Here is a 24,146-nt window from a genome sequence, read left to right as displayed (position 1 = left end):
ACCTCTCCTATGAAGAAAAGCTGAGACGGCTGGGGCTGTTCAGCCTGAGGAAAAGAAGGGTGACCTCATTGCAGCTTCTCAATATTTAAGAGGGGTTTATGAAATGATCTGATGTAGTGGGTGGCATCCCTGCCCATGGCAAGGGAATTGGAACTGGGTGATCTGATCATTCTGTGATTCTATGATGATGATTTTGATTGCCCAGGTCACTTGTCAATATAAGAGCATGTGTTACTGGTACATGGTGTCTGTAACAAGAGGAATGAAGAATCTCATTCAAAGCCTACTGACTCATTAGAAAAACTAGTACGGTCTTCAGTGGGTTTTGGACTAAAGGCATTTGATTTAAGGGAAATTTCATAATCTGTAAAATAAAAATCACAATGTTTCTCTTTCCTAAAAGAAACTATAATTCATAGATATAAAGTACAAAACATGAAGTATTACTAGTTTTCTCTATTAGGAAAACTGTTTTTATCAAATTTGATTTAATCATTTAAATGACTAACTTAAGGGGCTTTAAGACCTCACAGATTGGTGTATCACTCATTTCTTTCAGTTGAAGTTACATGGTTAAAATGGAAACAAATATATTGCATGATTTGAGTTGATGTTAGTTTGGGGAACAAATGCATTATTACGAAAACAAAAACCCACTGACATATTGAAATACAAAGTAGAATAAGATCCTTATTAATTAACAAATCCTGGGTAAAAGCTAGTTTTAAACATGTAAGTATGTAGAATAGGAAGCACTCTGGCAGAAACAAATGAAAAAAAAAAAAAAAAAAAAAAAAAAAGCAAGTTAATGGAGCTTTCATTTCAAAATTCAGTAATATTATCTAGAATATGCAGTTTTTCCAAATGTAATTCCCATATCCTGCATGAACAGCTACAACAAAGAACAAAGTGAAAGGTTTACTGATGCCAACTTGCTTTCTTGTCATCATGTAACTGTAAAATATATGTACTTACAGCAACAGTGGAGCAATTGGGAAAATAGAGCTGCTCTTGACATCAGTTATGCATGCAATGTATGGCATAGTCCTGCTGGCACCCCCTTGGCTATTTGCACGATTATTTTCTTGGTCATCTCACAGAATTGCGTGTTTATGTACAGGGCAAACAGGTGTTTGTGCAGAAAAGAGGAATCTAAGCCTCTCCATCTGGGACAGCCTGATGCCCTGAGGTTTGACAAGTGTTGCAAAGCTTTGCTTTCCAAATTCCTGGAGATAAAGAGTGGACCAGGACTGTAGGAAGTAGATAGATGTTGATTTTCCTTTCCCTTGCATAGATACGTTTGGTTGTTATATGTGTGGTGGTTTTACTCAGGTGGGCAGTCAAGCTCCACTACAACCATTTTCTCACTCCCCCTCCTCAAAGGGAAAGGAGGAGAAAATATGATGAATAGGCCTAAAGGTTTGAGATAAGGACAGGGAGAATGCTCAACAATTATCGTGATGGGCAAAACAGACTCAGCATAGTGAGGTAGCCAAATTTATTGCCTATTACTAACAAGCTAGAGACATGAGAAACAATTGAAAGAATATAAAAAACTCCTTTCCCCCTTCCACCCTCTCCCGCCTCCTCCCCCCAAGTAGGACAGTGGAACAGGGAATGGGGGCTGCGGTCAGTCCCTAACGCTTCGTTTCCACTGCTCCTTCACGGTCACTCTTTGCCCCTGCTCCACATGGGGTCCTTCCCACAGGATGTTCTTCCTAAACTGAGCCTGCAGGGGCTGCCCACAGGCAGCAGCTCTCCGAGAACTGCTCCAGATATGGGTCCGTACGGGGTCCGTCCCTCAGAAGCTAACTGCTCCAGCACGGGTCCCCCACGGGTGGGCAGCAGCTCCCCCCAGACCCCTGCTCCTGCGTGGGCTCCTCTCCACGGGCTGCAGCTCCGGCCCGGGGCCTGCTCCTGCGGGGGCTCTCCATGGGCTGCAGCCTCCTCCAGGCCATATCCACCTGCTCCACCGGGGGCTCCTCCACCCATGGGGGGGCTGCAGCGTGGAGATCTGCTCCATGTGGGACCCATAGGCTGCAGGGGGACAGCCTGCTCCACCAGGGGCCTCTCCACAGGCTGCAGGGGAACTGCTGCTGCCTGCCTGGAGCACCTCCTGCCCTTCTGCTGCACGGATGAGGGGAGCTTCAGGGCTGGTTCTCACTCCTCACTCTCCCAGCTGCTGTTGTGCTGAATGAGTTGCATAGTTGCATAAGTGAAATATGCTCAAACTGGGCAAGTCAGCTCAAAATACAGGCACAGAGTTCAGTGAGCAAGAATAAGAGCCCAGGGTAATCTGTAGCTTGATTTCGCTCTAGAATTTCCTAATACACATGCATATCCATGGATACACATGCATATGCACACAGAGCCACACTTAAATCAATGCTTTGATTATAGACACAGCTCTTTTAACTAATAAAATTGCTTAATACAGAATAAAGAAAAAATAAATAAATAAATAAACGGTATATTTTCATGGGATGTTCTAAAAACTGTTGAGTGTACAAAATGAAGCTCAACACTAAATTAGTGTTGTGAGACCTCGAACACTATTGCTATTCATACATAGAAACATCAGGGAATACTCTGTACACCTTCTACATCTTCACATTGCACTTGTTTTGCATATCACAGTGCATGTATGAATGCCTATTCAAGTTCTTGTTTGTGCATGTTTTATATAGTTAAAGAGAAAGTGTTTCTCACAAAGACTGTAGTCCCGTCTCTCACAAAGAACAGATAAACAAAATACATACAAAACTAAAGTAATGTACTGGGTGAATCAAGTTCTGGTCTTCTCTTCCAATAAAACTTTGTCTTAGGTCAAAATCTAAATTAGTTAAATAAAGGCTCCAAATAAATATTTCTATAGGCTTCACAGTTTTTGTAAATTCCCAAAGTGCTATGAAAAGCATGCTTACATAATCAACTGTGGCTCATGTTTTCAGTGGAAAAAGTTTGCCAGCCTTGATAGTATGAAAAACTTCAAAGGCTGCGATAAATCAGATGAATAATTTGTCTGGAGGAAGTCTGCATAAATTGGTCACATTATCTAAATGTGTCAAATGAAATCTTAAGATCACTCCCTCTCTTTCTCCAGTAATAATTAGATTTGTACGTCTCTAAATTGCTAGTCTTTCACCATAATGCAGGGGCATGTATTTTTCACTGCCCGAATGCCTGTCATGGTAAATGGTTACAGAACAGTGGCAAAAGATACATGGGAGGATTCAGGCAGTCTGGTTCTCCATTTTCGAACTCTTAGCCCACCTGATGTGAAGAAGATGAGGAGACCATGTAAGAACAGCTCACTTCTGCATTCCTAATTTAGAAAAGCTGGACTGGGTAAGATGAAAGGGGCTAAAATTCTAAGTAAATTGTTCAAAGATAAATTAGAAGGCTTCATTAGTCACATGATTTCCTCTAGAGGACCATCATTTTTGAAGGAAGAAGAAGTAACAGAAAAATGGCTTTTTAAAATTATCTTGACTTTTCTTAAGTTTTTAAGGTTTTAAAGAAGAGTTTGGTTATACATATCTCTTGCTGTTCTAGAAAAGCAGTGGTGGAAGTTTATTCTCTATTATTCATAAGTATTTTGTTCTTAATTGAACGTTTATGAAATTCAAGGCTATGTATGCATTTGAAAATTGCTTTGGTTCTCTATGCATGAAATGCCCTCATTTCTGAAGCCAAATTTACTAATGCAAATTTGGATGTTTAATATTTTAACCAAGACCAAAGAGAAAGTATCTTTTCCTTATTCTATTACTAAAATGTTCAAAGTCTCTTGCTATTAGCACATGTGGCTCTCTTATTTATTCTTCTAATTCTCTTACGAAAAGAACATGTAGATCTTTCCTGAGGGTTCTAGCTTTAAGCTGAGAATCTAAAATGTGAAGAGAACAATCTTGCAATCCTGTTCATTACTTTGAAGTATTCTCTTGCAATTGCTCATATTAGAATGAGCAATTTGTTAGTTCATACTAATTAATTAGTTCATATTAGTAAAATAAAACACATCTGTTACTATTTGCAATGCTTATATAAGTGAATTGTGCAAATCTATGCCTCCAGATAGGACATTTGCTTTTGGTTTGCTGATTATTATTTTTAAACTTTAAATTTATATTATCAAAGGCTGTTAAATAAAAATCTGTCTTTGAATTGTTGGCCCCTCAAATGACAGTTTGATTGACATTGAATTCATTATTTCATTTTAATCTGAATGAATGTGCAGTCCAATAAGGATTGAAAAGTAGTAAGATATCTTAGGAGGAGAAGCAGAGGAATTATTTACTTGGGGACTTCCCTGGCTGTAGCATGCACCTGTCAGCCCCAGGGTACTTCCTTGAGCACCCGAGTTACTTTCAGTCCTTCCACCCAGAAACTCTTGGCACTGGCAAAGCAGGAGCCAGCAACTGGGTTCAACTCAGGTTCATGAAATCTAGCAGGAGGTGAGGGTGCATCATTAAAGAAATTGGGCATGCCACAGCATGGCCAAAGCAACAGAGGCAAAATAAGTACATGATTTGGAGATAAGAGTAGTGAGGGAGATGAGGCTGTCTGGGAATAGTTTTGGGTCCACTGCTGAGGTAAGGGGAGAAAAATCTTAGTGTTGTACATTACATGAGAGAGGATGTATTTCTGCCTGCTGTTTTCTTTGTATGCTTTATTTTCATATATCAGTTGGAAATATGAGGCAAAATGGAACGCTGTTTTTGTCATAGCTATTTTTCCAGTGCATTGATATTTAAATCATACTGACACCTGAACCTGATTTTCCAACAAAAAGCTCCTGTGGTTGTGTTTGTTTGTTTGTTTTATTTTGTGTGTGTGTTTGTTTTTTGTGTATGGTTGTTTCGTTGTGTTTGTTTTTGTTTGTTTGTTTATTTTTTGTGGTCAGTGGATTTGAAATCTGGAGATGATCTTTGATGAAGTATTGGAAATAAGAGTTAAACAAGTAAGAAAATAAACTTTACTAGAGTACAAAAGAAACATGAAACAAAATCTGATTCCAAATCATGATTTTTACCTTGTACTTTATACTCACTACTTGATTTAAAATCAGCTCACCACCATCACATTACCATCACATTTTACGTTTTAATAAGTTCCTTCCAGAGGAATACAATTGTACTATATTTAACATTATTCTTTGTTTTTATCCATAGCAACTTATAAAAATTGAAGACTTAAATATAATAACAAATCTGTAGCTGCAATATGAATCAAAGTTTATTTTCCTGAGTCCTAAATCAAAGATCTGGTGCTTGGTCAAAATCTCTGAACAGAATAATGTTGATAAGTTATTTTACCAGCCCAGATTGGCAAGTATTATGGAAGACTCTTTAAGCCTTCTTTTCAAAGAAGTACTTAAGCCTGTGTCTAAACTTTAAATGTGTGAGTAACTCAAGTTCACCACATTAAATTCTTTCAGGGCATTTACTCAATATAGTATAGTATTTTAGTATACTGTCTAGGAAATAGGATAAATGAGAAGAAAATGGAGAGATTTACACTTTTGTCTAGATCTAGCTCTAACTGTGGGCAGCAAAGTGAAGAGCTTGTGCCAGAATGAGCATTAAACTGGAAGGATACCAACTTTTTTATTGCTAGTAACCTACTGCAGCTGGGGCCTATTCCACTGGAAGGCAAAGATTGAGCCACCAATGACTTCAGTGGCACAGAACCAGTGTGCAGCAGAATGGAAGAACTAAGTCATAGTGTAATTCTTGGCAAAATCCTGGATAGTTTTTAAGAAGAAAAAATACTATAAAACATAACGGTAAAGGCTTCTTTTCTTAGCATGATACACCCTAAGTCAAAGTTGGGTCTTTCTGGCTGACCGTTTGGTTGTCACTTACCTGAGGTACCATGACATTGAACAGTGGGATGGATCTCCATTTTCCCAAAGAATTTTGCCTTCACTTGGGCTTTCCGACAGTGACAATATGGTTCCAAACCAGCAGCCAGAGCAACAGCTGGGAACAGATATACCTGTTTCCTCTCTATAGACGAATTGCACAGAAATTGACTCCCATTTCTTTAATAAATCCCTTCTGGTGGTCTACTCTGACAAAGTTCTGCATGCTGCACCAGTAGCAGACAAAACTAGTGTGTGCCCCAGCCATCCCAGCCCTTCCAGTCATGTGAGGAGATGGAGTTCTAATACCTTCAAGTAGGCAATTTACAGAGGTCTTTCAAAGTGATGTTTGCCATGCTGAGAAATATACACAAATACAGGTGGTTGCAGCTCCCTCAAATGGCAGCTTTGTCACAAGCCAGCAGAAAGAGCTGAACAAGGTTTATGGCAGCTCCACAGGTCTACTACCTAACACAGACCAAATCATCATATTTACTTTCTCTGCTGCTTGCCTATCCAGCTGTCCTTCCTAACCTGCCAGTTTAGCTTAATACTGAACTGCTTTTTATACATACCTGGTTAGATAAAATGGGATTTTTTTCAACCGCAAAATGCAGTAATATGTATTGATTGATTAAATACAGATTTTTTTCCATAATATAACCTCTCAAATAAAATATAAACTTTCAAAAATGTTTTGGTAGATATCTGTAGAAGCCAAGATTTTAATAACACTGCATAAATTGTGGTACTTTAGATGAGCTTTTTGCTTTCTCTTTCTATAAGTTTCTGTCATTAGTTATGTGCAAAACTCAGAGGTTCGTTTTTTGGAATGAATACTTCCCAGATCTTGCTTGCTGAAGATTAGATTAAACGTCTCATGAGCAGCAGCTCTTGTTGAACTCCTGGGTTCAAATACGTCCCATGTCTTGGGAGTTCAGAACCAGATGCAGCCAGGATGCTGCAGGACAGCTGTACAACCATTCAAGTTCTCCTTATCCCCCTTCATTGCATTGGATTAGCCAGTAGGGAATAAGCTAGAGAACTGCCTAGCTCTCCTCAATAAGTCTTTAATGATATGCTTTCAGTGCAATCTATCTGGTATTTGCTGTGCTCTTTTAACACTTCATCTTCCAGTTTGACTACTGCACTGAAGAAGAAAAAAAAAGTCACACATATTTGTGCCTCAAATATATGTACAGTTTTGCAAACCTTGAATAGCTCACGTGTTCATCCACAACTTGTATATTTTCAAATTTATTCAAATGCTTAAATGTCTTTCTTGATTCCTGATTGTTATCGTTGTCCTACTTTGGTTACTTATTCATTAGAAACAGGGCTGAACTAACTACACAAGATCCCAGCTAAGCCAGTATTTGGATATCTTATATTTTGATTGAAATAGGAATCTCTTTTTAAAAAATTGCTTATCCTAAAGTCAGTTCTGTCACTGTCTAACTTGGGACAAAGTTTTGGTAAGAAGTTTGAATGCCCTGAGAAAACATGTTGTTCTCTATATTCTTTCCTTTCCCATCTTCTCCCCCACCCCACCCCCTTTTTTTTGTATGTCCATTTCACATTATAAATAATAAAATAACTAATAACAAAATAACTAATCAGTGTCAGTTCCATTGGCCTGTGTTCTTTGTAATCGTGGTCTCTATTGCAGTTAGAACAATCCTCAAGCACATACATTGTTTCTTTCCCAAACCTAATACAGCACATCAAAGGTAAACTTTTGCTACAACATGCTATATATGGCTCTCATCCTGTCCTTTTTCCCCAGAGGCCACAGCTGTGAAATTTCTCTTATGCTCTGAAGACAGAAGAAAAAGCAGTGAAGGAAGACTAAAGAGCATTGCAGCAAGGCAACTCATAAGGCAGAGTAGTGTAGCAGTCACCTCTACTTGAATCAAAGGCCAGAGCTGTGGCTGCAAATGGCAGGCACCCATGTTACACTGAGTGCACAGCTTTGCAAAGTGAGAGAACAATTGTAGGCTTTCCTTAGAATACTGTCCTCTCAGTTAATAAGGTTTTTGTGTGGTCAAGAATCTAAAATGCTTGGATTTCATTTACTTTTCCCAATGTTGCATTTTAAATAAGAGATAAAAAATAAAATTAAAAAAAAAAAAAATCCTGTGAAATATAGCAACAGACCTGACTTAGTTAATATTGTTTAAGTGATGGTGGCTTCAAATGCAGCTATTTTTATTGCATTTTTAATAATAATAGTCCTGGACAATTAATTAAGAATGCAGTATCTCAAGGGTCTTTCCTTGCGATATACTGTAATCACTCGAGGTAAAAAGCATAGTCCCCAGGAGTGTACAACATCATAGCTGTTATTTCTTTTCACATAGAAATGTGCAGTGCAGTTGTCAAGCTCTGCACATTTGAGACTAGAAGTCAATCATTTGTATTAACTACAAATGTTACCATTCCCTGGCTTAAGAAATACAGGGTCGAGCATGTGTATCCTATGGAAGAGCAGTCATCTGTTTCAGGACAAGTACATAGAATAAAAATTAGCTTAAGTTTTTCCATGTGCACCTGGTATGTCCGTTTAAATAAAGAACACCAAAGGAAACATTAAACTCACATATACCCAAAACCTGGCTCAAGACCGTGCTTAATATTCTGGCAGTTCTTCTGGAATTGATTGGCAACTTTTTTAATAGATTAGACGCAAGTCCTAGAGGCAGCAGGCCTGGTTCATAGGGTACGTCACCGCAACGAGGTGGAAATGTAACTGGAGCATATGCAAGTATAACTTCTTCAAGTTAGGAGGAAAAATAGTTACAGTGAAAATGTGGTCGCATGGACTTTGTTAGCAACAGGGTGCGTATTTATGATCTATAGGGAGTCTGCATATCCTAAAGACTGATCTGCCATGTCATCACCGCTCTGGTTCCCCTGCTAGCTTGACTAAAATGGAATTTGATCACACTTCTGCAGTGTGTTTTAAAGTGTGTTTTAGTCCTAATCTCTCTTCTATTGTTATATAACTGTTTGGCTTTTGGTCACACACTTTAAGCAATCAAGTCTGAAAATATATAATCTCTCTCAAAGCACTCCAGTCAACAAACAAAATGCATTAATGTGAAAAAGCTCCCAAGTGGTAAATTCTAATGAATGCTTATATTTAGCAGGAGCAAGAAAAAGAATACTTCCAATGCAAAAAGGAAAGTGACTTCAAATGGAATTTAAAATCTCATTGTAGTTGATAGCTGTATCTTTCTTTTGTGACCCTTTGAGTAGACATATTTATGGAGCAGAAAAATGCCACTGAGGAATTCTCAGGGATGTTGTCTCTCTGCTGTGACATAAGTCAGGAGTACACAACTCAGCATGTTTCTTCTTTAGTAAGAAATACTTACTTACGGTAATTTATTTTGACAGCATTTTCAACCCATATAGTAGCTTAAGACTATCTGTTTGTGCTACCTCCTATTTTAGACATGCGATGCTTTGCGTGAGACTGTTAATTTGGCAAAGGGCATGGGTTCACATTTGGTTTTCATAGACTGATAGATTTAAAGGCCAGAAGAGACCATTATGATCATCTAGTCTGACTTCCCCCTTCAATCAGGGCATGAGCCTCACGCAATCATTACTGCAAAAAGACCAAGACTTCACTGTGAGCTAGACAGCAGCTTAAAGAAGACATCCAGTCATGAGTTACATTCCTTTAGTTTTTAGAATTAATTTTTCCAACTTCAGATTCCAGTCCCTGGATCATATCATTTTGTAGGCATGCAGAGTCTAAATGAAACATCATCCTCAACTGTCCTTTTCAATTACGTCTGTGATTCCATCTACTTGGATTTATCCCCAGATTATAAGAATATTTATGTTGTACAGTTGTCAGACCGTGCTAAATGGACAGTAAGCATTCTCTTCACTTTATACTGGATATTGTAAAAAAACAGCTGTGAAGCACACATGGATTTTTAAGATCTCAGGCTAGGTCTGCATTGGTAAGTCATGAAGCATTCAGCATGGCTTTTGACTTTTGAGAGCAGTTTTCATTCACAGGGTTAAGATGTATGAAACCTGCTCACAGAGATAATGTACAGCAACTCTTGTACTTCTTTTTAAAAGTCATCCCCTGAATTTCTAAAATCAGCTTTTAATAGACAAAATTGGCAAGTGAAAAAAAAAAAAAAAAAAAAAAAAAAAAAGATAAGGAAAGGCAGGTTAAAATGTTTCAGTAATTATGATTTAGCTAGACATTTTCCCAAAATATTGTTGCAATTCACCTGCAAGAATGGCCATAGAATATTAGGTGGGAAGAAGGAAGATATTTTGGATAAGCTTTTTCTAGCACTTGTTTTCAAATGTATACATCATAATCTGGCAACAAACTTTCTCCAGAATGCTGTGTGATAGTCAGAGTGGTGCAATGGTCCATATGTGCATCAAACAGGGGAAAAAGCTAGAGAAAGATACTGTCAAAAGAAAATTCAGGTAAATATACTGCAAGAGTTGATTGAATTTTAACAACCTTTAAAATTTTCAAGTCAGCCTAGTTTTAAGAAATGACATTCAGTACTTGCCCTAGTGAAATCAGGAAGATTGACATTCATTTAAGAAAGCAGCTGCCAGTTCTTACTATTTAGTAAAGCATTAATATAAACTGATGTTCTTCAACAGACGTTTAACAAAATTCTGATACTTCTTGACCACAATCTCTTACCTACCAAACTGCAGTGAAAAAAAATCCAAAATTTCCAACTTGAAAATAACACTGTTCAAGAGCTCTTGATTGCATTTTCTCTAATTTTTGTAAGGCAACTCACTAGTGTAATGGTTATTCTCTATTTTTATGACTGATAAAGACGGACCACATCAAGCGACACATCTGAAACCATAATAATATATATTGGCTTATGTTTATATTCATTGGAGAGAAAAAATATTCTAAAATCTTTATACAAGATTTAAAATAAACCTATGGGTAAATAAATTTCTGTTTCAATGCAAATTCTTGTTCTTCATGAATGGGCTTTGTTCAAGAATGGGCTTTGTTCAAGACAAAGGTTTAAAAAAAAAAAAAGAAAGACAAAGTTTTTAAAATCACTGTATTCCAAATTCCATAACAGCTTTGAGAATATTTTTTTCTTCAGCATATGTATTGGCCCTAATTGTTAGCATTTATTGTGTCAAAAATACTGTTGAAATTAGGCAATCTCAAGAGTATACTCATCAAGAGTTTACTCATCAATCATACAGTTTTCATCTTACATCTTGTAGTATAAATATATAAGGACATGCACACAATGAATACATAGGCAATAGGAAGGCACATAAATATAATTTCAAGACTACTTGCACATTTGGATCCCCTTATTTTTTTTTTATTTTTTTTTTTTTTAATACAAAGGTTATCTGATACTGTAAGTATATATAATATTTAGACTTTGCATGTGAGTCTCAGCTCTGCAAAGGGACATCTAACAGCATGGCAAACATGCCTCTGCAGTTAAATGATCGTTCACAGTACAGCTTTTGGAAATATAAGATACAGCTCAAACTGTTCGGTAAAGAATTCCCATTCTTGTTATTCTTTGTTTTTAATGAGCTATAAAATAAATGCAATGTAGAAGGTATTTTTACAACCAGAGTTTGTGATACATGATACACATGGTTGGGCTGGAAAGAAAATGCCCAAATTATGTACTTCAAACACCCATCATGCTTCTCCAAAGAGTTACATACATAAAGCCATCAAAATCCTGTGCTGTCTTTAATGAGACAGCACTGACTCCTCCTCCAGTGTTTACAGCTTCAGCTCTGGTAAACGCCAAAGTATGTGTGGTTCAGCAGTGAAATACTGCCAGCTTCACTCACTTGTAGCCAAAGGCAAGAAAGAGTAAGGAGACTGCATGGCTGCAAAGAGGGAGGGCAAAGCACAAGGCATTTTGAAACAGCATGAAATAGGCAGGAGGTAACAGTGCCAGAAAACACACACAAACACACATGAAATACCTGCGTGGAGATGGTAGGGATGGAGGAAAATGGAAGGATGAAAAGTCAGGTGAGTTTGTAGTAGCTGAAGTACCTTAAGTAACATAATAGCTATATCGTGGGGAAAAGCAGTAGGGTGGAGAAATGAAGTATGTTAATAAAAGATGAGCAGGGTTGAAATTAAGAAGAGTTCTGCAGGGGCACTACAGGCTCTGTGAGGAGGGCCTATTTCTGCTATTCTTGTTCAGCACCTCCTAGATCACTTTAATGGGGACTGATGGAGGATAACATACAATTAAAAGACAGAGATTGTCAGCCTGTCAGGAATACTAAGCAAGGGACTAGTCTCACACGCTTAAACAGGTGAATGACTATGAGGAAAAGCTTCTTATGAGCTGTCCTCAGGATTTTCAATATGAAATATATATTTATATATGAAATATATATAAAGTTACTGAAATGTGTGAGTGTTTACAGTCAGGACTCTTTTTAATGGACTGTATTTTTTTATTCTTTTCTATTTACTCAAGTTATACTTAGAAATTATTCTGTGTTTGTGGAAACTTTGCATGTTATGCTTCCAGAAGGTGGACTTCAGCAGCTATCACAGGATCTACGCTAAAAAGCAAGGAGCTCCTTGGTAGTTGCAAGTCCCACAGTGCATTGCATGGTCCCAGTCCCAGAGCAGCCAGATAAGGGAGCAGGTCACAGCCACCACAGACCGCATCTTCCTCATGCACTTGGATTTCCTTCCTGTGGGTAGGGTGGGGAGGGAGGAGGCTGAATCATTTGTTTCTGAATCTCTGTCTCACATGAAATTGCACAGCGGCCAGGATGTGGCTTCAGATCTGGGAGGCAGAAAGCACTGCGAGCTCCCACAGTTGGGGGTATTTGTTGTGGCCATAATCGGTTGATAAACACAGGCACAAACCACACATTGTTTCTCAAGGACAATAAGTGAGTAGATATTTTATTATTGTACTTAGAAATGATGGTTTTCTATAGAATTATTTATTAAAAAATCTGACTGTACTCAAGTAGGGAAATAAATCAATTACATCAATGCCCCGGTGGTGTGATCAATGTCCTACTACTGAGTCCTTATGAGTGTGATCCCAAACAGGCACATGCTGGGAGACGTCAGTTAGCAGCAGGTTGTTAAATTTAAATGTCAGACTAAGAGCATGGAATAAGGAGTCACTTTTTTTTTTCTGATAAAGCATTTTTAACCTCCCTGACTTCTACTTACTCTGTTATTTTTTCCCCTGATTAAAACTAATTTCTTAATCTAGTTTCTAGTAGGTCCTTAGAAAGTATTTTGTGGTGAACTCTTACCACAAACATTTCAGCTTTCTTGTCTTGCCATGCTTGATTCATGGACAAAATATCTAACCGTGCACATCAAAATGAATGTCATGTGTTGATACCTGTGTAATTACATAATTCAGATCCTGAAAGTACACCCATTTTTCAACTGTTCACTTAAATTTTAAATTCTTCAGAATACTAATGTGTTCTTTTCTTTCTTTTTGACAGCAAAATTTGGAGAGTAACCTCACCAACCTTATTAAGAGGAATACTGAACTGGAAACTCTTTTGGCGAAACTCATTCAGACCTGTCAACACGTAGAAGTGAGTGCTGACCTCCATTTGAAATACCTGCAAACTGAATTACATTCACTTTGAGCTTTCAGAAATGAAAGCTTATACAAAAACGTAACAAGTACAAGACTAAATTAAGGTCATGGTAAACTGATTTGGAACTTTTTCACTGAGAAATGGTATTCTCAGTACGCCTAGCCTCCTTTACATTTATTCTTATCCCCTTTTAATTATGATTGAATGTTTGGATGACCCCCTCCACTGTTACACTTGAGCATGCCATTCACCATCTGTAGAATGCTTACCCTCTTGGCTCCTTTGCCATACAGTAATAGTAATATTTACTGGTTGAAAACTAGGACAAAGAAATAGTAAGGTCCAGATCCACAAAGATATTTAGCTTTCTATCTGCCATGGATTTTATTTTTGTTCATCAGAAATACGTATCTAGATACAGATGTAGCTTCAAAAGTCATGTATGAACTGTACTTTTCTTAAGAAGAATAGGATGCCTGCAATCTTTTGAGTTGCCTGAGGGTATCACAGAAGGGAAGGACCTGAATCCAGATTTCCTCCAAATTTGGGGGATATTCTAGATGGATCTTTGGGGGCTGCTGCTCTATATGCAAATTAAAATAATCACAGACTAATTCAACCATGGGAGCTTACACAGGGGAGAACAAAGTCCAAAATATGCTATTTTTAGCAGAACTTTTCTTTTTACATTTTTCTGCAGTCTTAAGATCATTTTCTCACTGTTAGAGAGTATATTCTGCTCAGCGAAGTCAAAACAGCTATGAACAAACAGCTTCCTTGTCATAAAAAAACTTACAAAAGACAGTATGAGTTTATGCTTTGTGACTGTAAAATGATACAAATATTAAAAAATTTAAAGCATTAAAATTTTATCACCAATGCTTTCCTTATGGTCAGTCTCAGCTGAGAGTCCCAGGTGACACAAGAGATACAAAATATTTTCTCCTCTCCTCCAGGCAAATTGTGAATGAGGAATACTGGAAGAGTGAGAAAGGCTCAACATTGTGAGGTGTGCATGCTTGTTGGCCGATATACTGCATTTACTGAGATACACTGAGTTGATCATTTGAAGTGCTATCAGATTTCTTAAGTGCTAAATTTGGTTTAAGACAAAGTAGGAAAGTTAATGGTGTAGGAATCAGAGAAGCTGGCACAACATAAATACAGGTGCTTTAGAGTGGAACAAGTCTTAGACCTCAATCACAAAGAAAAAGGTATTTTAAGTCGAACAGCTAATTACTAGCCAGATTAGCAGAGAAAACTTATTTTCCCAGTGCAAATTGCTTGACTTTTGTTAGCATTATAATACTGCCTGTTGACCTGCTTCTACAGGGGAACATTTGTCCTGACTGCATTGTAATTCCCGCAGCAACCTCATTTATTTAGAGGAGGGGGTGTACTGTGTGCCTAGCAGACTGGCAGTATTAAATAATAATTGTGTTGTGTAGAAAAGGTATTCTGCTTTGAGTATGGCTGTCCAGACATGTAAAAAGAAGCCAGGTGTCTTTGTCAGTGTTATCTGGGGAATAGCCTTGGGAATCTGGGAGAGGAAAGTAGCCTCACCACAGAGTTTCTGATACATGGGTATGTATAATTTAGCAGAAAGTTAGCTCTGACATACAGAGCCTTAACAGAGCCACGCAAGTCTGGAGAAAGACTCTCTTTTCTACCATCTGCCATATTTTTAGCAAAACCTCTTTTTCTTCCTTAGAAAGTTCTGTGGAAGTTCTCTGTAGGTCTTTTTCAGAGGAAAATTTGGTCATCTAAGCCCAAGAGCAATTGTTGCCTGTGAATAGTCACATCTTGAAAATATGACACCTGCTTAAGTAATTTATTGACTGTGGCAACAGTACATGCTGCAACAATAAAGACAACAACAAAACAAAACAGAATAAAACAAACAAAGAAGCAACAACAAGACTGTTCTTCCAAAGAGATCGCCTCATCCATTTTTCTGTCTGACAGTTGACCTCTCTCCTCTGTGAAGCCTCACTGACTCAATGGGATTCAATAAAAACACAAAGTCTATCACAAGATTAGACTTGCAGTAAAGGATTTGACTTCTTTATATACACAGCAATAACATCAGACAGAACAACTGTAGCATCAGATGGGATGACTTTAGCAGATAATGAGAGACAGAGACAAGGTACATTTTCTTCCACTATATATAAAACTCAGAGCAAAAAACATGAAGCAGATGAGTGCAGGACAGCATAAAGCCTCTACTGCACTAGTGGCCTATATCCAAGATGTGCTAGATCTGGAAAAATCTAAATCGTTCCTCCTTCTCCCCTGCAGTATATTACCAGCTCTAATGTTTAGTGCTACAAAAAATCCAACTTGTTCAACTGGTAACAGATGCGCTACTGTCCCTTAGGTCCTGTTTTAGAAAATTTCTCTGTAGACATAAAGCAATAGCAGCAAAGTTGTTAATAAATTCCTACCACGTCTTATTCATCAAATTAGTCTAATTAGCATTTAAATTAGCTAAATATTAAGAAATGAGCTTCAGTCAAAACCCTGGACCTAGGCAGCGGTGGAAATCAGGCAAGTGGGGATGTGGAAGTAAACTCTAAAGCTATCTCTCTTTTCCAGAATTTTGAAAACTTAGATATGATATGAATATCTTAAACAGTAGAGATGCTGAGGCTAGTATAGATTTAAAAATTCAGTATGCTCTATTTCTTTGTGCTTCTTGACTGAAATTCACCCAAACCAGGATATAGAATGAAGCATAGTATATTATTATAATTTTAATGTTACAAAATTAAAATTACAACACTTTCAGAAAAACTGAAGTTTCCAATGATTTTATTAATGTTGCTATATGAACTTACAGAGAAGTGGAAATTGAACAGGGAGTTAATTTTATAGGAAAGGTTTCACTCTTTTCTTTTTCATTTTTTGATACACTATAGTCAGATTATAATGTAAAATATATTGTATACAATTTGTAAAGATGTAAAAATATAGGTAGTGCACTGTAAAATCTGATGTTACACACCCAGGTTATCGTTACCTAATTTAGAATAATTAAAAAAGAAAAAAAAAGTGTTGATTTAGGGTTTCAGGAGGTTAAAATCTGATGAGGAAAAAGTAGGACACTTTTTTTTTTCAGGCCAAATCATGTGAATTTTGATAAACAAGGAAGAGCAGGATGTTTTTGTTCCTTGTGTTAAAGTTGCAGAGTTTTTATGAAGGGATATATCAACAAAACCAAAGTTATTCTATTTGACATTTATTTGTAGAAAATAGAAACAAACACTAACTTTTTAACCATTTGTCATTAAAAAAAAAAAAACACTATCACATGAAAAATGAAAAAATAATATCTTTTTCTGGCTTTTGATATGGAGCAGAAGCTGATGTTTCCTAAAATGAACAACAAACAGGCCATGTGTCTGTTGAATAAAAGAGTCCTCACTAGCCAAACCAAATGTTGTTGTAGAGCCACTGTTTCTCATCAACAAAGTGTGCTGTTAATGGCTTCCTAGCAACTGATTTTATGGCAGATTAATTATTTACCATGCATCCTTCACATCAGGCAATTGTAATTTCATCCATAGCAAAAGCTAAATCCTATCACTCTGTTTTAAAACTGAAGAATATTGCCTTTGGAAAGAGTGGTGCTTTTTTTCCACTTTTCTCCCATATTAGCAGGCGGGAACTAGTCAAGGATGTTCATTATCTGGAAACTGGATGATTTCCAGCAGCAAGGGAGGAGAGCTCTGGAGCTGCCTTTCATCACTGCAATGGGGACATAAATCTTACCTATTTTTAGATGGAGTTCATCAATTTATGACAAGATTTATCCTGATGTGGGATCTGATCTTGAGAGACTGGAGAAGTCCATTTCCAGTCTTAGGTTCCTGTGAGTGGTTTGGGGCATATCAGCAGGAAAAGTTAAGAGAATAAATCAAGCCAGATTTGTATTCTTTACTGCTTTGAGTAAAGCCGAGATATTACTAAACATTTTATAATGCCTGAATGACTGGCTTCATGACTAATAAGAAAGTAGTCTGGGCTAATACTTAGTGTATGGTAACACTTACTTTAAAAAAATTCCCTTTTCTCAGTGGAAACCACACCCTGAAAAGTGCACACTTCAGACAAAACGCCTTTCTATCCCAAATCTTTCATTTAATTAGGAGCACCTAGGCACACTGATTTTACTCATCAGTCTCATCACTGTTGTGTTTTGTTTTACACTCTCCCTTCCTCTGTAATTCCATCTGTCCTTCCTTAATTTTCCATAAAATCCCAAAGCTGTTCATAAGTAAAGTTTTGTTTTCCTTCCTTGGATAAGATAGCAGGTCTACAACTTCATGCCCTTGGCCAGGAGACTTTCTCAAGCTTTCTGAAGGATATTAGCAGGAGCACAATCCCATGGTCCCAACTCTGCTGCTTTTTTTGTTTGTTTGTTTTGTTTTTGTTTTTTTTTTTTTTTTTTTGTTTTGTTTTGTTTTGTTTTGTTTTGTGAGAGGCAGCAGGGACGGCTTCATGGAATCATAGAAACAGAATCATAGAATAGTTTGGGTTGGAAGGGACCTGAAAGATCATCTAGTTTCAACCCCTCTGCCATGGGCAAGGATGCCACCCACTAGATCAGGTTGCCCAAAGACCCATCCAACCTGGTCTTGAACGCCTCCAGGGACGGGGCATCCACAGCTTCTCTGGGCAACCTGTGCCAGTGCCTCACCACTTTCTGAGTGAAGAATTTCCTCCTAATCTCTAATCTAAATCTCCCCTCTTTTAGTTTAAAACCATTCCCCATTGTCCTGTCATTATCTGATTGAGCAAAGAGTCGCTATCCATCTTTTTTATAAGTCCCCTTCAAATACTGAAAAGTTGCAGTGAGGTCACCCCAGAGCCTTCTCTTCTCCAGGCTGAACACCCCCAGCTCTTTCAGCCTTTCTTCGTAGAAGAGGTGCTACAGTCCCCTGATGATCTTTGTGGACCTCCTCTGGACCCATTCTAACAGATCAACATCCTTCTTGTGCTGGAATCTATCAAATGATAGATTGATATAATAAAATACTTTTCTTTGAAAGCAGAGAAAATGGAATAGACATGGTCACTAACCTTAAATTTAAATATTTATATTCCTAGTTCACAGCCTTCATACATCTTGTAATATCTGTAGAAAACTTGTAAGTGAAGCACTAAAATCAGTCCTGGTAGATTATCTTTAAACTCTGTGGAAATTCACACATTGAGAGAAAACTCTAACATGTTGCTAAATCAGAGTGGTCTTGTAAGTGTCCATAAAAACATCTGTGTGTGTCAAGAAGGCATCTACTTAGTTCTGGAAATAAGGGGAAGATATTTGGAGAAAAAAAGAGTTAAATGTAAATGTTTACGCTTTGTCATATATCAACAGCCTAGGTACAAGCCCTCTACAGCAGCTGAGGCTTTAGCTGAAGTCCTGCTGGGTGAAACATGTCTGTGGAATCTTGCTGGTAAAAAAATGGTGCAAGTATCTGAAAATTCCTGTAGGACACGTGGGCAAATCTTCTGTAAACAGTGTAATAAAACTGGGATTGACAGGCCTGAGGTATAATGATGCAGGCTAGCGCCTGGGTGATAGCATTCCCATGGCTGTACCAACCACCGCCTGGTCTCCCTTCCTTCTGCCATGTGCCTGAGAGGTGTCACTGCTGTGCTGCCCCAGGGTGGCTGTCTCCAACCTTCCCTCTCTGCCCCACCACCTGAAATGCAACAGGGCTGCATGCTGCTGTGCTGCCCTGTGGCCTTTCGGTCTGTGCATGGATTCAAATTTAGCCACTTCCCAGCTGAATCAGGGAAGGGTTGAACACTGTAAGTGCACTGGTTCTGCCTTCAGATTTTGAGCCACGGGTTTCTCTGGGTGACAGTACTATGTCACAGCAAATTGGCTTCCTTGCCATAGTTTCCAAGGTACTTTGCTGCTGTGAATGTGTGAGTTTGCTGCAGATGGGTTTTAGATCATGCCATTAATTGTCATTAGGCACAAATTTGAGTATGAGGCTCTTTTGTCAGTTACTTTTTTCTAAGCTCTTTCAGTTTTCTTCTGGACTTCTTTCTCATCTTTTCTAGGAAGTATATGATCAAACATCTATTATTTAGTCAATACCATGAAGCTACTCTCATCTGTTATGCAGAAACATAATCTGAAGTCAGCTGGAGGAAAAATTGGAGCAATTATCTAGGGGGGAGGGGAAAGGAAATAGGTTTTGCTTGTTGACAGTTTTATAACATCTGTATCTCAGTCTTTTTGTTTTGTTTGGTTTTATTTTCAATTTGCCAAACGTCATAGGAAGCAAATTCTGGACACTGCTGCAAAATCATTTTTGGTTACACAAAGAAGGAAAGGCATTTTCCTATAATTGTGTAACCCTCAAACTGCTGCCTCCTTTGCTTTCTGTTAGTAATGGAAATGCTCAGTTTCTGGCTCACTTCTGAAGATCTGCTGCAGGCTAAATCTCAGTATAAAGTTTCCAAGCAAAAACTGTGGGGTTTGTGTGTGTGTATGTCAAAGGGTGTTTTTTATACCCATGTTCCGTAATCACCTGAAGAAAGTAGTATACAAAAACACCCTTTATTCCAACATGACAGATACTGAACACTCGCAAGTATCAGACACATTTTAAATCAGTGTGACAACAGTTGTGTAAAAGTGATGAAGAGAAGATGGCAGCATCTGGAAAAGCCTGCTGTTGTGTGTTTTTTTTTTCTTTTTTTAACTTTTTTTTTCTGTGCCTTATTAAAAATAAATAAACCAAATGGGAAAACTATAAATAAAAAATTGAATCTCTGATCAGATTTCATTTACAAAAGAGTTTCTTTAAATTTTATGACACACTGTGGTCTCCATCCTTTTTTAAGATACATGTAGCATTTCTGTTATTTGAGAGACAGCAAAATCAAAAGTCGGCTGTCAGAATGATTCCCTGAGGACACACAAAGAGTAAAAAGGCTTTGTCTGTGACAATAAAAAACAGTGAGTACTCTGTTTTCATTTTCATGGTACTCGCTCCTTCTTGAAATTTGTGGTCATTTCATTCAAAGCCTGCATAAACTGAGAAGTCCCTATTAGGAAAATTTAGGTGGAAAGCCTGTATGTTAATTCTGGTGTCTGAACTGCAGCAAATGGTCTTTGTAGTCATACACAGCTGAACATTAGTAGTTTGGAGTAAAGAATACACTTTGGTGAGGTTTTATAGACAGCAGGAAATGGGCAATGGATTAAACAAGTGTTTTCCATCAGCATGAATTATATGGGGTAGGTAAGATGAAAAGCATCTCAACTGAAAATTCCTGTTTCTTCTGTCCTAATGCCTTCAGTTTTTGCAGAGATACTTGTTCAGTAATTATAGTCACTTGCTATATTTAAGTCCTAGAAGTAACTGACTTTTTTATTTTAAATAGGCAGGAAACCAACTTGAAGGAAATTGAAATCTGCTATTCTCAATAAGAGACTAATTAACAAACTTTATGATGTGCATAAAACCTTAAGGAAGAGTTTACAGCATTTGTTTCCTATGACAGCTTCTAATGGGAGAGGGGATAAGGTATTTTATCTATTAATGTGGTTTAGATGAAATAAGTGTCATGATCTTCTTTTGATTTATAATTACTTTAGTTCTACATTTAGCTCCACTCTTTTAAAACTTGATTTCATTCAAAGTAAAACTCAGATAAGTTTCTCACTTCAGTGAGACTCTTCATTTTACATGCTAGTAGAGAGAAAGAGAAGCATGAGAAAACAAACATAAGAAATAAAAAACTAATAAAATATACTGCATATATGGTTATATGGATACTTCAAAATAAATATTCAATCAAGGATGTTCTCAGTTTATGCCCAGTAAGCCCTAGCCTAGTAGTCAAATATTATTTGCCTGAGTAATCATTTAATTGCTTTCACAAATGACTAATTAAATGCATAATTGGTCATATATATGTCTACAGCTGCAGCACTTAAGCATACATTTAATGTACAGATTAGGCACATACTGGAAAATAGCATTTCATCTACAACTGTTTTGTAATTTCTAGAAATTGGAATTGCAATTATAATACGGGTCACATGGACTATGTATAGACTAACAGAAATGCTTGTCACTGTCTGTGTAAAAATGCTAGTTCCCATTCCTTCCATCTCTCCCTCCAGCTCACATTCATACACAGCTGTGTGCTCACATACTTGTTAGACGTATATTCTTGCAAAACTTTGTCCTTGGAGTAGAAAATGTGTTTCTGTTCACTGTTAATCACTCAAGTAATGCAGCTTTGTGCCTACCATCTGAGTTTAGCTTGTCAAAATGTCCTTAGTTTTTGGAACTCTGTTTTGAGACATTTACCTTTATAGGAACATAAGATTTCCAAGTTTCTCCTTTATCTTATAAATAGCTGAACAGCTACATATGAGCAGCAAGGAGACCAAAGGCATTGTTCTTCTAGGAAGTATGCTAAATGCTGGGCTAAAGACCACAGATCCTGGATGAGCATTTTAAGTACTGAACTGTTGGATACAAGAGCATTGGTTTCAGCAGTCAGTTGAACTTTAGTGATTATTCAATTGTTTTTATTTGTCTACGCTCAATGAAACAGACTAAGTGGCATACTTGCTCAACATGAAACAAAAGCTTAGTGTCAGCAGGAAAAATAACGTCAAAACAATGAAAAAACTCATCCCTCCTAAGAGCTAGCTTCACAAATAGCTTAATCCAATCTTATACCTCATTGCTGCCAAAAGCCTCACCACCTCTCTTGTCTTCCCTGCTGTGTTTACCTACTTGTTTCCCATGTGATAGTGCAATATCCAGGTCACCCAGGTGAGCCCAGCCTCGCCGTTTTGCCAGGTAGCCATACCAGCTTCAGCAGATGGGTTATGAAAGTGGTTCACCTTGGCAAACAAATGTCTTTTCTCCAGTATGCTTTCCTATCCTTGGAAAAAAGCCAGCTATTCAACATGATGCTGCATTTGTGCTTCATAAAAACAGGGCGTGATTTGTTGAAGCAAGCCTAGTCTATGGGCTCTACAGCTGTCAGTATCATATCTGGAGTAGCTCTCTAGTAGAACTTTCCAAAGTTTGAAAGCTTTTTAAATGTTTTAAATGTCAATCTTATTAGTTTTGCTTTCCATGAAGCTTCTGTGGTTTTGTTTTTGTTGTTGTTCATTTTGGTTTGTTCCTCTGAATTGGATTGTAAATGTCACTAGAGGACTGCAGGTTCCTTGCTGAGTTAGTTTCTCAACCATCTGCTTCAAAGCATAGTGGGACAAAAGCCTTTAAAATAATATTTTAATAAGTAACATGAGTATTTCAAACTTCTAAAAAAGGTTTACTTTTAGTCAAGATTGGGAAAGATAGTCTTATCAGTGTGACCCAAAAATATTGTATCCTGGCCTAATCAATTCTTCATTCACAAAATTCTTAGGAAGCACCAGAGTAAGTTGGTTGTACTTTTGTGCTGACCTTAGTTTAACCTGCTCTGAGACTGCCTGTAAACACAGGTCTCCTGGTTAGAGATAAATGTGGAATGCAAACAAAAACAAAAGCCTCTGGCTCACTTGAAATGGGAGATGGACATTCCACTCTCTTGCACCAATTTTAGACTAAGAAGTTTGTAGGTGTTCCATTCAGATGGCAAGCTGATTAATTTCACATATTTCCAAAGGCACAGTTTTGTCACAATAGATAAAATCAGTTTTACTCCCAGACTTGATAAAAATCTGAGAAAGCTTTATTCTGAGTTACTTTTTGTTCTACAGATATCAAATTGAATAACCTGTACTATCAAAGCAGGGATATGAAAAGAAAGAACTCTGGAAGGAATTCACACTCAAAATCTATAATGAAAACATGTGGCAATGATGCTTCAGTTGTTAAGTGGAACCAGTTGCTGCAATTTGTTTTTCTGTGATGTTTTTGTTTACTTGTAAGTTGTTGTACAGTAAATTCTGTAGCCATTAACTCATACCCACCAAGAAAAGCTTGGTATCTCTTTTTTTACCTGGAATAGCCATGTCTGTGGCATTTTGAGGCACGCAGATCTATTTTTAGACTATTTTATTTATTTTTTTTTAGACTAAAGCTAAAACTGAAATGCATTCCTCACTTTCCAAAGATCATACTCTTTCTACAACCTACTTTATTTCATTTTGGAGTAGGATTAAGTGAACAAAAATTACTGTTTTTTAATTTATTCAAGCCACTATAGTCTTAGAAAAAGCAAGCAACCTCCAACTTTAGGGTGTCTTATTTAGCTTGTCATTTAGAGAATTATTTGCCAAAGAAGGACTCATGCATTTCCACTTGCAGACAAAATTGCCTCACCCATAAGGAATCCCAAAGGGAGAGATTTGTTCCTGCGAAGAAGTCTGCTTGAAATGTTAAAATATCATTTGATTCTAATATATTAGTTTTCTTTGGTATGAGTCTATCTCTATGACACTACGCTTGCCTTTGAATTAACAATCCAAAACTTTCTGTAACCTTGCATCACTAGCAGCATTGCAGTTCTCTGATTTCCCAAACATCTGCTAGGGACTTTGAAACCACCACAATCATATGACCTAAACTGCAATTTAACTCAGGTCTCTGAAGATGAAAGCCTAGGAAGCCTCTTCATAGAGTGGAGAACATTTTCCAAAGTAGTTCTCAGTTTGTGGACCTGTGAGCAGCTGGCC

General features: G+C 37.5%; 1 protein-coding gene across 1 annotated transcript in view; it reads left to right on the top strand.

Annotated features, from left to right (window-relative positions):
- Window positions 1-24,146, top strand: part of MID1 (midline 1) — a 104,944-nt gene that overhangs the window by 48,617 nt on the left and 32,181 nt on the right. The window contains exon 3 of the mRNA XM_084282146.1: window positions 13,370-13,465. Within this exon, the coding sequence (XP_084138272.1) occupies window positions 13,370-13,465 (96 nt within the window). The remainder of the gene's footprint in view (window positions 1-13,369; window positions 13,466-24,146) is intronic.

The sequence above is a fragment of the Netta rufina genome, assembly GCF_964035555.1.
Source record: "Netta rufina genome assembly, chromosome: 1".
In the NCBI taxonomy this organism is placed as follows: Eukaryota; Metazoa; Chordata; class Aves; order Anseriformes; family Anatidae; genus Netta; species Netta rufina.
Note: the sequence above shows the minus strand (reverse complement) of the source record. Positions and strands in the feature narration are given on the sequence as shown.